Below are 15,238 nucleotides of genomic sequence, written 5' to 3' on the forward strand. Positions count from 1 at the left end.
TGAACTTTGTTTGCAATTTTTCTTGTAGTTCATCAAAATGTCCAAATAAAATTTTTTTAAAACGTACTAAACAAATTTTCACGCAAGAATACAAATATTTTAAATAAAAACAAAAAATGTTCGAATGATCATTCAGAAAAAAAATTATTGAAAAATGTTCATTTTTATAAAGAAAAAGACATTGTAAGGTACCTTTGGGTGATTCATATGTTAACTTAAAAAATTAATTTTGAAAATTGGGAAATTAATTCAATGATTGAAGAAAAACACTATTTTGATGTTTAAATACAAAAAGGAATCATCTCTTCCATAAGGCCGATAATATTGTTTACTATTTATTTACTTGAAGATTGATCCAACTAACAAATTTTTAATTCACTTAAAGAAAAAAATATTTTTATTTTAACAACTTTTTATTCTTCTTTATAATATAATTAATGTCATCTGATTTCTCAATTATCCTTTTTTCTCTTATCAAAAATATTCCTTTTCTATCACATTCTGGAAGAAAATTGAAGTTAATTCCATTTTGGAACAAAATTTCATTTTTATCAGAAAATGATAAATCGGAAATTGATGAAATCGTATTTTTTGTGTTACGTTTAAGAACAATTTCAGTGTACATATCAATACAATTATCTCGAACGTCAATTTGTTTTGTCTTCAAAAACTGAAATACAGACTTCCTTCGAGAGATGAGCGTAATTTCCCCATTAAAATACATGGGATATTGCATTTGAATATCTGGGAAAAAAATTGACCAATAAAAAATTGTAGAAGATGTAAAAAGAGATATGAGATTTGTCAAAATTTTGTCTCTTCTTCTGTTGAATATGTCTGAATTTCTATTGAATATGAATGTAAATTCATCTTTAAATAGAAATGCTAATTCAACATCAGCAAAATCTTCCATAACATGTCTAGCAGATTTTGAAAAAAGTTTAACAAGTCTTAAATCAGTTGGAAATTTCAAAAAATGATCAGAGCAGAATTTTTGATAATTTGTGCAACTAACAGAAACAACTAAGTAGGTTTCGTGAAGGAGGATTTCTTCTGCTTCGAATTGTTTCACATATTCGAAACGAGAATTTACCATCCTGCTTAAAAATGGTATTCAGTAGCATTGGACCACCCCGAACATTCAGTGCTTATCTGGTCGATTTGGAAATGGGAGAAGAATATGCAAGTCAACAAACACATTATGTAACAATTCCAACCCACTACAAATTTGAAGAAAAAGGAGTTATTAGACGTGCAGCACTTGGGTTACTAAGTCTTGTTGAAGATCCTGAAATTGATAAACCAATGATGTTATCATCTCTTAAAAGCTCCCGAAAATATAAATTCCTAGAGGACAACTGTGTTACCCTTGAAGGAGGATATCGTCTTTGCAGGTCCACAAGATATTTTCCTGTTGATTCAAATAAATATTATTGGGAATTTGACTTTATTCCATCGCCTGAACTCGACAGTCACGTTAGATTTGGAATTGCTACTGTCAAAGCTGACATGGAAACACCAGTAGGTTTTGATTCCGAAGGATATTCTGTTCGTGATTTAGGTGGTGCTTTTCACAAAAGACATAAAACGGGGTCTCCTCCTTTCCCACCAAATAGCACAGTTGGGTTTGGTATATTTTCTAATGAAAATGGTTTTGTACTTCAAATGTTTATTAATGGCTTTGATCAAGGAATTATTTTCGAAAACATTGATTTAGAGAAACATTGGATTCCATCACTATCTATTTATAAGAGTGCTACAGTTCGCGCAAGGTTTTCAAGGCCATTCAAATTTGATCCAGGTCTTGATTGGAAAGATGCAATTCAAGTTCCAAAGCCAATAACAAATTGTCAAATCACTGCAGATGAACTGATATATGTGATGCATCACGCGTTGCCTGGAAATGAGAAACAAAAAATTTTATATACTGCTTGTTCACAAGCTTTGACACCTGAATACGAAATGCCAATATAGTTTTGTTTATAATCGAATAAATAAAAGTATTACTTAGAAAATTTTGTTCTGTTTTTAGAAATAAAAACATCAACAGCCATATTTTATTTACAAGGAGATGTTAACATGTTAAACATGATATGTGGCTTTAATATTGGAGCAAACTTAATCCGAATATTGATGAAAGTGGTATTAAAGAGTAAGAAAGAGACCAAAGCATAAAGTGTATATATGTCCAGTACTACATCTATAGTTATAATTATCTATTGGAGAACTACAGTTGAAATATGAGTTCGTGTTTTTAATATGTTTTTTCATTATTTAATTCACTGAATTATTTGAATCGAATAATAATATAACTAATGAACAATATATCCATCAATACATGAATGATCAGAACTATTTTTAGAAGTTTATCAACATATTATAATTATAGGTAAGAATGATTTTTTTGCAATTTTAATATAAATGTCTTTAACCTATAATTTTTTTTAAAATATGTGGAAAAATGTTAATATTTTGAACTATATAATCTACATTTTCGTTCTAAAATATTAAGATGCAAAAATGTCTCTGATACTTGTATTTCGCGCATTATGGATTTTTATCAAGTCTTGCTGACATTCCTATTTGCCAATGATATTAGTTCCAATTATTAATTCACAAAAAATTATTCAACTCAGTTTCTGTTTAACTTTAAATGAAAAAATTAGAACAACTAATTTTTCTGATACTATGATACATTTTTTCGATACATAAACACTTTATCAGAGAATATCATTAATAATTTGATAATCAAAATTCAAAATATAAATATAAAAATGTAAATCCATAATTATAATAAAAATTGATGCCACGTTCCATTAACATACGTTTATTTTAACGTGCTTTTAACAAGGAGTTCACTTCAATGAGGCAAACAACACTTAACTTTATGGTTGATGGTGATTCAAAGCCTAAAAAGAAGGTTGACCCTATTGAGCCTGAAGAACCCATTGATGAAGGACCAATAAATTATGATAATATATTTAATTCAGTTGAAGATTTTAAAAAATGTCTTGAACCATCCTGGCGGAGGGTTTTATCTGGTGAATTCACCAAGCCTTACTTCAGTAAACTACTTCAAACACTTCGTCAAGATAATCGTCAAATGTTTCCTCCCAAGCCAGATATTCTCAATGCCTTCAAATATTGTCCCTTCAACAATGTTAAAGTTGTAATTGTTGGACAAGATCCATATCATGAAGAAAATCAAGCGCATGGACTTTCTTTTTCAGTACGTAAAGGCGTGCCTATTCCTAAAAGCCTTCAAAACATATACAAAGAGCTATCAGATGAGTATGGGGATGAATTCACGCGACCAAACCATGGATGTTTAGAGAGTTGGGCCAAGCAAGGAGTATTACTCCTCAACGCAACGCTAACTGTCGCTGCGCATGATGCAAACTCGCACAGTAAGTATGGGTGGTCCAACTTCACAAATGCAGCAATTCAAGCTGTAAACGAAAAATCAAACGGGGTTGTGTTCATCGCATGGGGAGGAAATGCAAAGAGCGTTTGTAAGTGCGTAAATAAGAAAAAACATTGTTTACTTGAATCTGGACATCCTTCACCATTATCAGTGAAATACTTTTTGGGGTGCGGCCACTTCAAGGCAGCCAACAAGTGGCTGCTAGATCATGGAAAAGCGCCTATAAGGTGGAACTCTGTGAATGATGAGTAAATATTCGAATTTGTCTTTTAACTTAGTTTTTAACTATGTCGCGCTGGATGTTTAGATATGAATTTTGAGAACACTGCAGTAGATGAAAATATAAAATTCACATGATTTCCTTTATTATTAATCTGAAAAAATATTTAATATTCAATTAATGCAATAAATTGACCAAATTTTTTTGAAAAATTGATGTATTTTGATGATACATAATATTTGAAATTAACTTAAAGTGTATATTGTTATGTATATATTTATTTAGAATTTCATGGAAAAGATGTTGAGAAATTTGAATTTTTTGTTTTAGGTGTCAGTTTTTCACGGCTAATCAGTACCATTGCGCCAAAAATATTCTCGAAGATATATGGCCACATTTTTTTTTAATTCATCGACTTCGAAAAATACGCAAGAATTTCCTGTTTCCTCTAATTTTCTATAGCTGAAGTTCCTATCGTTTGTAAACGGTTTCCGATAATCCTATCGCTTACACAAATCTGACATTTTGCTTATGGAAAACGAAGCCGTTGATCCAACAAATCCCTTAACGATAGGAGAAAAATCAGGAGGCACACCTATCGATATGGAAATATTACATAGCTTGGAAAGAATTATATTCAATTTATCTGAAGAAAATTTAATGTTATCCGTTCAACAGACGATGAAATTATTTGACAATAACTTTTCATATTCATTAAATATAGCAATAAGTAATTTAGTTTATTGTGCATTTTGTTCTCAAAAAAATTCATTTGACATGTATTTATGTTATTTGAAATCAATTCAAACGAAAGAAGACGAAATAACAAAAACAAAAGTTAATCCAACAATTATTGAAGTTTTTGTGAATTATATATCAGAAATTGAAGTACAAGAAGCATATTATCTTATTGAAAAATTTATCGACTTAAATTTAGCAGATGAAAATATTGCTAATAATAATCATTCACTCTATTTTTCACATCGTAATCAAGTAACGCCAAACAAAAATCGCAATAATTCTAATAATTTTAATAACCCAAGATGGAATAATAATCATTTCGATGATGATTATGATGATTTGATTGAAGATGAAATCTCAAGTGATGATGATTCAGATAATAGTTTTGATGATTATTCATATCATAATTCATATGAAGATCCAATTGAGAAATCTTTTTATGATAATTATGAAGAACTTTCAAAGAATGATTTTGAACTTCATAAGAGATATGTTAAAGAAGGAGTTAATCCAAGTGAAATAGCAAAAATCCTTCGAAATGATGAAATAGAAAATCTTCAAGATTTAACATCACAACCGAATTTTGATTTTAATCAGAAAATTGAGCCATCACTTTATGAAAGATGTTCATATATAAATCAACAAGACATTTTACTTATTAATTATGCCGCATTTTTCGGATCAGCTCAATGTTTTAAATATTTATTAATGAATGGATCCAAGTTAAAAAACACAGGAAAATATGCAATTGCAGGTGGAAATCATGAAATAATTCATTTATGTGAACAAAATCATGCAACTTTTAAAGGTTCTTATGAAACAGCAATTAAGTTTCATCGAAATGAAATCTTTTATTATCTATATGAAAATGAATTAGATAAATTAGATAATAATGATCAACAAAATCCTTCAATGTTAGGAAATAGACCAAATATTCCAATGTTTCCAAATCGAAGGAATTTTTTGAACTTTAATCATGGAGTTAATATGAATCATTATTATGCAATGCATAATCCACATACATTAAAGCCTACAAATGATGAAATAAAACCAAAAAACTTAAATAAGTTTAATAATATATGTATTAATAGTGGAAATTATGAAATACTTTCATTCTTAGAAGAAGAAGGAATGAAAATAAATGAAAGTTCAATAATTGATTCGGCAAGAATAGGAAATTTATTCCTTTTAAAGCATTTCCTTTCAAATAATAATAAAATACCGAAAAATATTTTAGTGGTTTCTTTGAAATCTGGAAATCCAGAAATAGTAAAATATGTTTTGGAATTAAAAGGAATTGATATAAATGTTAAAAATATTAATTTGTTTTTATATAATGTTTGATTTCATGATTTGAAGTTTGAGTTTTTGATATGGAATTTATTTGTTATATTTAAAACTGCTTTAATTTTAGCTACTGAAAAAAATCATTATAAAATAGTGAAAGAGTTTATTAAAAAAGATGAAACAGATATAAATGCTAAAGATGTTTATTGATATTATCAGATGTTTCTTTTGGTAATTTAATGTTTTATATTGTTGTTTGGAGTTTTTTGGTTATATTTAAAACAGCATTAATGATTGCTGCTGAAAATAATTATATTGATATAGTTAAATTACTTCTTGAACAAGAAAGAATTGATGTAAATGTTAAATCGAATATTTATTGATAATGTTTAAAGTATAATTTCATAAAATGATGTTTCATAATGTTATTTGGAATTGAATCAAATGATTTCTAACAGCATTAATGATTGCAATCGAAAACTTTTATGCTGAAATAGTTAAATTACTTCTTGATAATGGAAAAGTTGATATTAATGCAAAAGATAATGTTGATTTGTTTCGTTTAGAGCTTTTTTAGTTATTTTATGGTTTTAATTTAAAATTTGGTAATTATTCAAAGTATTTCAAACAGCATTAATGATTGCAATAGGAAATGGTAATATTGATATAGTTAAATTACTTCTTAATCAAAAAGGAATTGATGTTAATGCTAAAGATAATATTAAACATGTTTATTTAGAGATCATTTTGATGATTTTTTATTTAAACTTAATATTTAGGAATTATTCATGTTATTTTATACAGCTCTTTTAAAAGCAATCGAAAAAGGTTATATAGAAATAGTTAAATTACTTATCGAACAAGAAGGAATTGATATTAATAACAAAGACAATGTAAAATTATAATATTACGAATTTTTTCTTATGATTTAATGTATAAAGATAATATTTAAAAATTATTTGGAATATTTGTGTCAGCTTTTATTTTAGCAGCTGAAAAAGGTAATTTTGAAATAATTAAATTGTTATTAGCAAAAGAAGGAATTGATATTAATGCTAAAGATGTTTTTTTGTTTTAATTAGATTTTCTTTTATTGTTTTAATATTCAAAAATCATGTTTGAAAATTATTTAAATCATTTAGAACAGCACTTATAAATGCATCTGAAAAAGGTAAAACAGAAATAGTTAAATTACTTCTTGAACAAAAAGATATTGATGTTAATGCTAAAGACATAAATTTTGTTTATTTATTGTTTATTTTGATAATACAATATTCAAAAATAATATTTGGAAATCATATATAATATTTGTTACATCACTTCTGATTGCATCTAATAAAGGTCACTTAGATATAGTTAAATTACTTCTCGAACAAAAAGGTATTGATATTAATGCTAAAGATATTTATAAATCTTCTTTAAAGTTATTTTTAACAATTTAATATATCAAAATAATATTTGGAATTTATTCAATTTGTTTAATACAACACTAATTAATTCATCTTTATATGGTAAAACAGAAATTGTTAAATTACTTCTTGAACTAGAAGGAATTGATATCAATGCTAAAAATGTTTATATTTTTTGTTTAATGATATTTTACAATATGATTTGGAATTTAATTTAATTGTTTAAAACAGCACTTATTTTAGCAATAGAAAAAGGTCATATAGAAATAGTTAAGTTACTTCTTGAGCAAAATGGAATTGATATTAATGTTAAAGATGATTATATATTTTATTTAAAGTTGTTTTTAATGATTTAATTTTTTGATAGAATATTTGGAATTTATTCAAATTATTTAATACAATTCTTATGATTGCATCTTCATGTAAACAAAATGATATTGTTAAATTACTTATTCATAAAGCAGGAATTGATATCAATGCTAAAAATGTTTATGTTTTTCGTTTAATGATATTTTGCAATTTGATTTGGAGTTTAATTAAAATGTTTGAAACTGCATTAATATATGCAACCGAAAAAGGTAATACAGAAATAGTTAAATTGCTTTTAGAACAAGAGGGAATTGATATTAATTCGAAATCGAATATATATTTTATTTATATAGAGTTTGATTAATTAATTTTATATTTCATTTTAATATTTGGTAATTGATCAAAGTATTTCAAACAGCATTAATGATTGCAATAGAAAATGATTATATTGAAATTGTTAAATTACTTCTTAAACAAAAAGGAATTGATATTAATGCTAAAGATAATATTAAACATGTTTATTTAGAGATCATTTTGATGATTCTTTATTTCAAAATATTATTTGGAATTTGTTCATATTATTTAATACATCTCTAATTATTGCAACTGAAAGAGGACGTACAGAAATAGTTAAATTACTTATTGAACAAGAAGGAATTGATATTAATAACAAAGATAATGTAAATTTATGTTGTAAAGAATTTGTTTATAAAATATTTTATTTCAAAATATTACTTAGAATTTACTTCAATTATTTAGAACAGCATATATGTATGCATCTCGTTTTGGTAAATCAGAAATAGCTAAATTGTTAGAAAAATATGCAAACAATTCTAAATAAAATATTATTAATTAAATAAATATTTTTTTAAATTATATAATTTCAAAAAAAAAGTCACAATTACCATAATAATTCTTCACATTGCAAAAGTATTTTATAATGAATTTTGTTTCATTTAAAACAATGATTCAATAACAAACGATAAAAACCGTTGCTGCTCTTAGCGATACAAATGTCGTGGGATGGTTTGCTCCATTATAACGATCCAACATTTATAGAAACATCGTGTAGAATGCCAGTCCAAACATTTAAGCACAACAAGTTAGATGTTTGTATCAAATTTAGGCAGATTGGTGATCGAACATCAAAAGAAGCAGTTTTATTTTTCCCAAGCATATATGAAACGGAGGCATCTGCCTTTCGAATTGCACCTCTTTTTGAGAAGGAAAATCTTCGATTCATATCCATAAATACGTATAATCATGCGCAATTCACCGATCTCATGCGAACAATAAGACAGCTCTGCTTATACCTTCACTTAGAGAAGGTCCATCTTGTTGGCTGTGATTTAGGCGGATTCATCTGCCTTCAAATCCAAGCCTATCCACAATTTCCCGCAAAAATCGAGACGCTTACGCTCATAAACTCATACACAGAGAACTCATTTTTTATTCCACGTTCCATGTCATCATTTTCAGTCTTCGGCTATCTTATTGCCAAATCGAAGTTGGAGGAAGAGCTAGAGCAATCCGGCATTGGGTACGAGACCAAATCGTATGCGTTTGTACACAAAGAAATCGAATACGCCGACAAAAAGAATGCCGCGCAAAAGATACAATTGCGAATGTCGCAATCTCTCCCGCTAAAGGTCAACGTCGACAAGCAAAGGATAATGTCAATCGAGCCTCTGGACCGAAAGCTGCAAATCATTACCCCTTTTATTTCATCGTCGACATTCTCTGATTGCAAAATCGCGCTGATGAAGAAGGGCGGAGACTTCCCGCACTTGGAGGAGCCCGAGGACTTGTTCACGTACTTGCTGTGCCACATACGCAAGTTCATGAACCAGGACGCAGATGCGCAGAACCAGAACCAGGAAAATCAGGAAAACTGAAACAAGTCAACTTGGTTTTGCTTTGAACATTTAATAAAAAGATTTGATATTCAGAAACATTATATGGAAAATGTGTTGTGGATTGGCTCCAAAATTATGATGAAATTTCACTTCTGTTCATTCATTCAGTGTTGTGTAAATATGATTTTGCAAAATTATTTCTTGAAGTTTTTCGTTTGAACAATTTCATTTTGAATTATATGAAAGTTCTTAATGTTTATCTTTGATTTGTATCTGAATTTGAAGAGAATTCTACGAGTGGTACAATGTTTATTTCAATATTATGTTAAGTGTTGATGATGCTGTTTTAATGGGATACTTTAAATGTTTATATTCTTCTTCTTTGTTTTGTCGTGTTGTGCTTTCTTTTTGACGAATTGGAATGTTATCAAATATTTTTATGATGTTTATATATCTGTGTCTTGTGAAAATGATTGGGCGTATTTAATATTTGGATCACTTTTGTTTCATGGATTTTCATCTGAGTTAATTCTCGTAATAATGGAAACATTGGATATCTTGAATATTATGTTTAATTTGTTGTTTGTACTAAACAGTGTTATAAATTTGCTTATTGTCTTTACAACATCGCAACCGAATAATACAAAGGTGAATGAATTGGAGCTGAAACAGGGAATTGGCTGCAAAAGCATTTTAGTTTGATGTAAAATAAAGTATTCAAATTTTCACAGTTCATCAACTTTTTAAAGTCAAACTGAACGTATCGTCCTATAGGACCTTGAAAGTTTCAGAGTTTAAATATTTTACAAAAGAAGAAATTTTAATTAAAATTCACACCAAAAAAAATACCATTAAAAATCTTAATTACTTTTATTTGTTAAAATTTAATCTTTTTTATTTTTAGATTAAAATCTCTTTATTGTATTAACCATTGATCTTCATCATGTTGTATTGCATTGTTAAATTCATCATTAATATGTATGGTTTGCTTTTCATCGTCTGATGAAGACTCAGAAAGGATTTCAGTAGTTTTGCTTGGGATTTTCTTACTTCTTCGAATTGTAAAAATTATTATTCCAATGATCAATAAAACAGCTATAATTGAACCACAGATAATGCCTATTAATGCATTAGTTGAAATCTTTTTAGTTGGCTGAGATTGAGTTTGATAATATGTAAACATTATCAAAGAATAATCTAGGTTATAGAAAGAATACTGAATAATTGTGTATTCATAATGTATTATTTCTGTAGAAATATAAGAGTAACATGTATTATATAATGTAAGTAATAAGGAATTTGTTAAATACATTGTGTAAACAGAATATGATTGTGTTAAATATATATAATATGTTAATGTATATGAATATAAATTAGTTATTATTGTGTTTGATTGAGTGAATGTATTTGATTTCGAAAATGTATTTGTAAATGTGTTTGTATATGTATTTGATTGAGTGAATGTGTTTGTATATGTATTTGATTGAGTGAATGTATGTGTTGACCAAGGATATTGATCACATTCATCAATTGGCGTTCCTTTGGATATGTTAAGTTCTCCAAATGTTTCATTTTGATATAAATCGGATGTCATGACAAAATTAGTTACAATTTCATCAAAAGCATTATCTTCGATAATTGGTGTTATATAACCTAAAAAGTAAATACATGTGAGATTACTGCATTGTGCAAATGCTGAATCCCCAATAGAATTTACATTTTGGCCAATAATAATTGTTCTTAATGATGAACAATTCTGAAATGTATTAGATCCAATTGTTTTCACTGAATCAGGAATTGTGATATTTATTAATGACAAACAGTTAGAAAATGCTGAAATTCCAATAAAATTTACATTTTGGCCAATAATAATTGTTCTTAATGATGAACAATATTGAAATGCACCAGATTCAATCCTTGTTAATGAATCAGGAATTGTGATATTTATTATTGATGAACATTTAGAAAATGCTGAAGCTCCAATAGAATTCACTTTTTTACCAAAGATAACATTTTCTAAATTAATACATTCTTCAAAAGAATATGCTCCAATTGTTGTTATATTTTCACCTATATAAACTATTTTTAATGTTGTCCATTGTTTAAATGCCGTGTTTCCAATTTTCATAAGTGAATCTGAAATTTTTATCGTGTCATTTGATCTTCCTAATGGATAATAAACAATTTCTGTATAATTCTTATCATAAAGAATTCCATCTTTTTCTGCATAATTTAAATTATCTTTAGATACATTAATAAAATAAAGTTTAGTACAATTAGCAAAAACATTTTGTTGAATAGTATAAACTGATTTTGGAATTGTAATAATTTGTAATGAAATACATGAAAAAAATGCATATTCATTAATAGAACTTACATTTTCTCCAATATTAATATTTTCTAATTTAATACATGAAGAAAACGTATAACTTTGAATTGATGTAACAAAATTTGGTATCGTTATATTGATTAATGAAGAACATGTTGAAAATGCATTACTTTCAATCGTTTCTACATTATTACCAATAGTAATATTAATTAATTTAACACAATTAGAAAATGCATAACTTCCAATCGTTTCTACAGATTCACCAATAAATACTGTTTCAAGACATTCACATTTTTCAAAAGCATTAGATTCAATTGATATAATTGCATTCTCGATATCAACAGAAATTAAAGAAGGCCATCCTGAAAATGAGTTGGAATTTATTGTATCAATTCCTCCTTGAATTATAAGATATTTTGTATTCTGTTGATATGAATTTTTAGATGCATAATCATTTGAATTAATTATTGTAAATGTTTTAGTACTATCATCATACGTTGAAAATATTTGTTGATAAAAGAAAACAAATAAAAATGGTAAAATTTTAAATTTAACTTTCTCTTTTGGAATAATTTGATAAATTAAATTCAATAAACAGTTTTTGAGCATCAAAAACAATATAAAAAGGACTGCAAGAATAAATAAAATATTTGACAAAATTTTCTGGAAGAAGAAAGACAATAAATTTGAAGAATTTTGGTTAACATGCTGAAAATCAGAACAAAATGAACCACTGATTTTTGGAAGAGATATAACAGATTTTCTAGTTTCAAATAAAATTTGAAGATAGAAATCATGTTTAGAAAGGATTTTAATTCTTTGAATCAATTCAATGTTATTTAACTGAGGTATTTTTAATACATTGGATACATTGCATGACATCGTGAAGACTAGAAACAGCATCCCAAAAAAAAGCATTAACAATTTTTTTTACATAACCGAAACAGTTTGATTCAAAAGCTGATGTTAAAAAATTTTGACATTGAAATTTCCTTCACTCAACTTTCATGTATTGAAAAGCTTTTCAATTTTTTTATGACAACCGTTCGGACTTCCTTCACTCTGGGAAGTCACTTACTTCCCAGGAACCAAGAAAACCAACTTTTTTACATATTGAAAAACTTCACCTATTAACGGAAAATGTTTTTGGTTTTTAAAAGAGTGTTCTTCAACATCCTTTTTTTTTTTTTTTTTTTTTTGAGATGATATTGGTTTAAAACAATCATATCAGTTCAAAGGCGATATCATCTCTATAATTAGTTTTGGTTCATACAAAAATAAACTATGTTGAAAAACAGTAACTGTTGCTTTCTAAATAAAGTCATTTAAAATTCATTTAATAAATGAACAAAATTAATACATTAGTGATTTATGATATTAATGGAATACATAGCTCCTTCCCGGTTCAAACTATTTGGTTCATCCCTTGGGGATGAATCAGAATGGTCATGTTAACATTTAACTGTTTATCAATACGAATCCCCTTGTTAATGGATAATGATCGCGACAAAATACTCCTTGGCTGTATTTTTGTATATTGAGTTTGTACAACTCATTTTTTCTTATTATCAACATATTTGAGTGCAAACAACCAGTCAGAAAATTGTTTGATGCTTAAGTGAAGATTAAAGGTGTTTTAATGCCACTTTTTCCGATTATATTATAACCTGAATTTCTTTCATTTTGGTGCTCTTTTTCAAAAATTTTAACTAAGTCTCCAAACTCATTTTGCTACGCAGAAAAAACATTTTGGTTTTAATAGATTCAAAGAGAGCAAAATATTTACAACTTCAAATATAAATTTGATCAATGTTATTATCTTCTTTGAAGTCTTTTGCAAATGGATCTTCATCAATATTTTTCATTGACAATACACCTGTGTTTATATTCGTTTCACCATTTTCGTCAAAACTTTTTGATATTTGTTCAATAGAATTATGTTTTTTGTTTTTAATTAGAATTAAAACCACAACAAGTAAAATAATAATAATAACAATTACAAACACAGTAACACCAATTATAATGTTATAATTTGGATTACCACCAATGTCATTATCTTCTATTGTATATAACATTATAAAGAAATTAGAATAAAAAGAAAAAACAGAAGGAAATATAATAATTGTATATTCATAATAAATAAATTCTGTGAAAATATATGTTTTGATTGAATTAATTTTTGAGAATATATAAGTTAAAGTAAAACAATTTTTTAGTGAATATGTTTGTGTAAATGAAATAAAATATGTTAAAGTGAAAGATTTTGAAAAACTTAATGAAAAATTGGATATAAATGATTTTGATTTTACAAATGTTTTCGATTTGGTGTCTGTAGTTGATTTGGTGTATGTATTTGATTGAGTGAATGTGTTTGTATATGTATTTGATTGAGTGAATGTATGTGTTGACCAAGGATATTGATCACATTCATCAATTGGCGTTCCTTTGGATATGTTAAGTTCTCCAAATGTTTCATTTTGATATAAATCGGATGTCATGACAAAATTAGTTACAATTTCATCAAAAGCATTATCTTCGATAATTGGTGTTATATAACCTAAAAAGTAAATACATGTGAGATTACTGCATTGTGCAAATGCTGAATCCCCAATAGAATTTACATTTTGGCCAATAATAATTGTTCTTAATGATGAACAATATTGAAATGCACCAGATTCAATCCTTGTTAATGAATCAGGAATTGTGATATTTATTATTGATGAACATTTAGAAAATGCTGAAGCTCCAATAGAATTCACTTTTTTACCAAAGATAACATTTTCTAAATTAATACATTCTTCAAAAGAATATGCTCCAATTGTTGTTATATTTTCACCTATATAAACTATTTTTAATGTTGTCCATTGTTTAAATGCCGTGTTTCCAATTTTCATAAGTGAATCTGAAATTTTTATCGTGTCATTTGATCTTCCTAATGGATAATAAACAATTTCTGTATAATTCTTATCATAAAGAATTCCATCTTTTTCTGCATAATTTAAATTATCTTTAGATACATTAATAAAATAAAGTTTAGTACAATTAGCAAAAACATTTTGTTGAATAGTATAAACTGATTTTGGAATTGTAATAATTTGTAATGAAATACATGAAAAAAATGCATATTCATTAATAGAACTTACATTTTCTCCAATATTAATATTTTCTAATTTAATACATGAAGAAAACGTATAACTTTGAATTGATGTAACAAAATTTGGTATCGTTATATTGATTAATGAAGAACATGTTGAAAATGCATTACTTTCAATCGTTTCTACATTATTACCAATAGTAATATTAATTAATTTAACACAATTAGAAAATGCATAACTTCCAATCGTTTCTACAGATTCACCAATAAATACTGTTTCAAGACATTCACATTTTTCAAAAGCATTAGATTCAATTGATATAATTGCATTCTCGATATCAACAGAAATTAAAGAAGGCCATCCTGAAAATGAGTTGGAATTTATTGTATCAATTCCTCCTTGAATTATAAGATATTTTGTATTCTGTTGATATGAATTTTTAGATGCATAATCATTTGAATTAATTATTGTAAATGTTTTTAGTACTATCATCATACGGTGAAAATATTTGTTGATAAAAGAAAACAAATAAAAATGGTAAAATTTTAAATTTAACTTTCTCTTTTGG

The 15,238-nt window shown here is 26.8% G+C and overlaps 3 protein-coding genes across 3 annotated transcripts; all 3 read left to right on the forward strand.

The window, feature by feature from the left end:
• Nucleotides 1-1,167: 1,167 nt before the first annotated feature.
• GO595_006105 (SPRY domain containing protein) lies at nucleotides 1,168-1,974 on the forward strand (the record flags this gene model as incomplete). The annotated part of the gene is made up of 1 exon (XM_067919422.1): nucleotides 1,168-1,974. One exon carries the CDS (start codon nucleotides 1,168-1,170, stop codon nucleotides 1,972-1,974), a length of 807 nt encoding a protein of 268 aa, XP_067773701.1.
• A 913-nt stretch (nucleotides 1,975-2,887) lies between these two features.
• GO595_006106 (Uracil-DNA glycosylase) lies at nucleotides 2,888-3,676 on the forward strand (the record flags this gene model as incomplete). The annotated part of the gene is made up of 1 exon (XM_067919423.1): nucleotides 2,888-3,676. One exon carries the CDS (start codon nucleotides 2,888-2,890, stop codon nucleotides 3,674-3,676), a length of 789 nt encoding a protein of 262 aa, XP_067773702.1.
• A 4,787-nt stretch (nucleotides 3,677-8,463) lies between these two features.
• On the forward strand, nucleotides 8,464-9,285 carry GO595_006107 (putative acid cluster protein 33-like; the record flags this gene model as incomplete). The annotated part of the gene is made up of 1 exon (XM_067919424.1): nucleotides 8,464-9,285. The coding sequence occupies one exon, from the start codon at nucleotides 8,464-8,466 to the stop codon at nucleotides 9,283-9,285; it is 822 nt and encodes a 273-aa protein (XP_067773703.1).
• Between the last annotated feature and the right edge of the window lie 5,953 nt (nucleotides 9,286-15,238).

The sequence above is a fragment of the Histomonas meleagridis genome (assembly GCF_020186115.1).
Source record: "Histomonas meleagridis strain 2922-C6/04-10x chromosome Unknown contig_40, whole genome shotgun sequence".
Taxonomy (NCBI): domain Eukaryota; phylum Parabasalia; order Tritrichomonadida; family Dientamoebidae; genus Histomonas; species Histomonas meleagridis.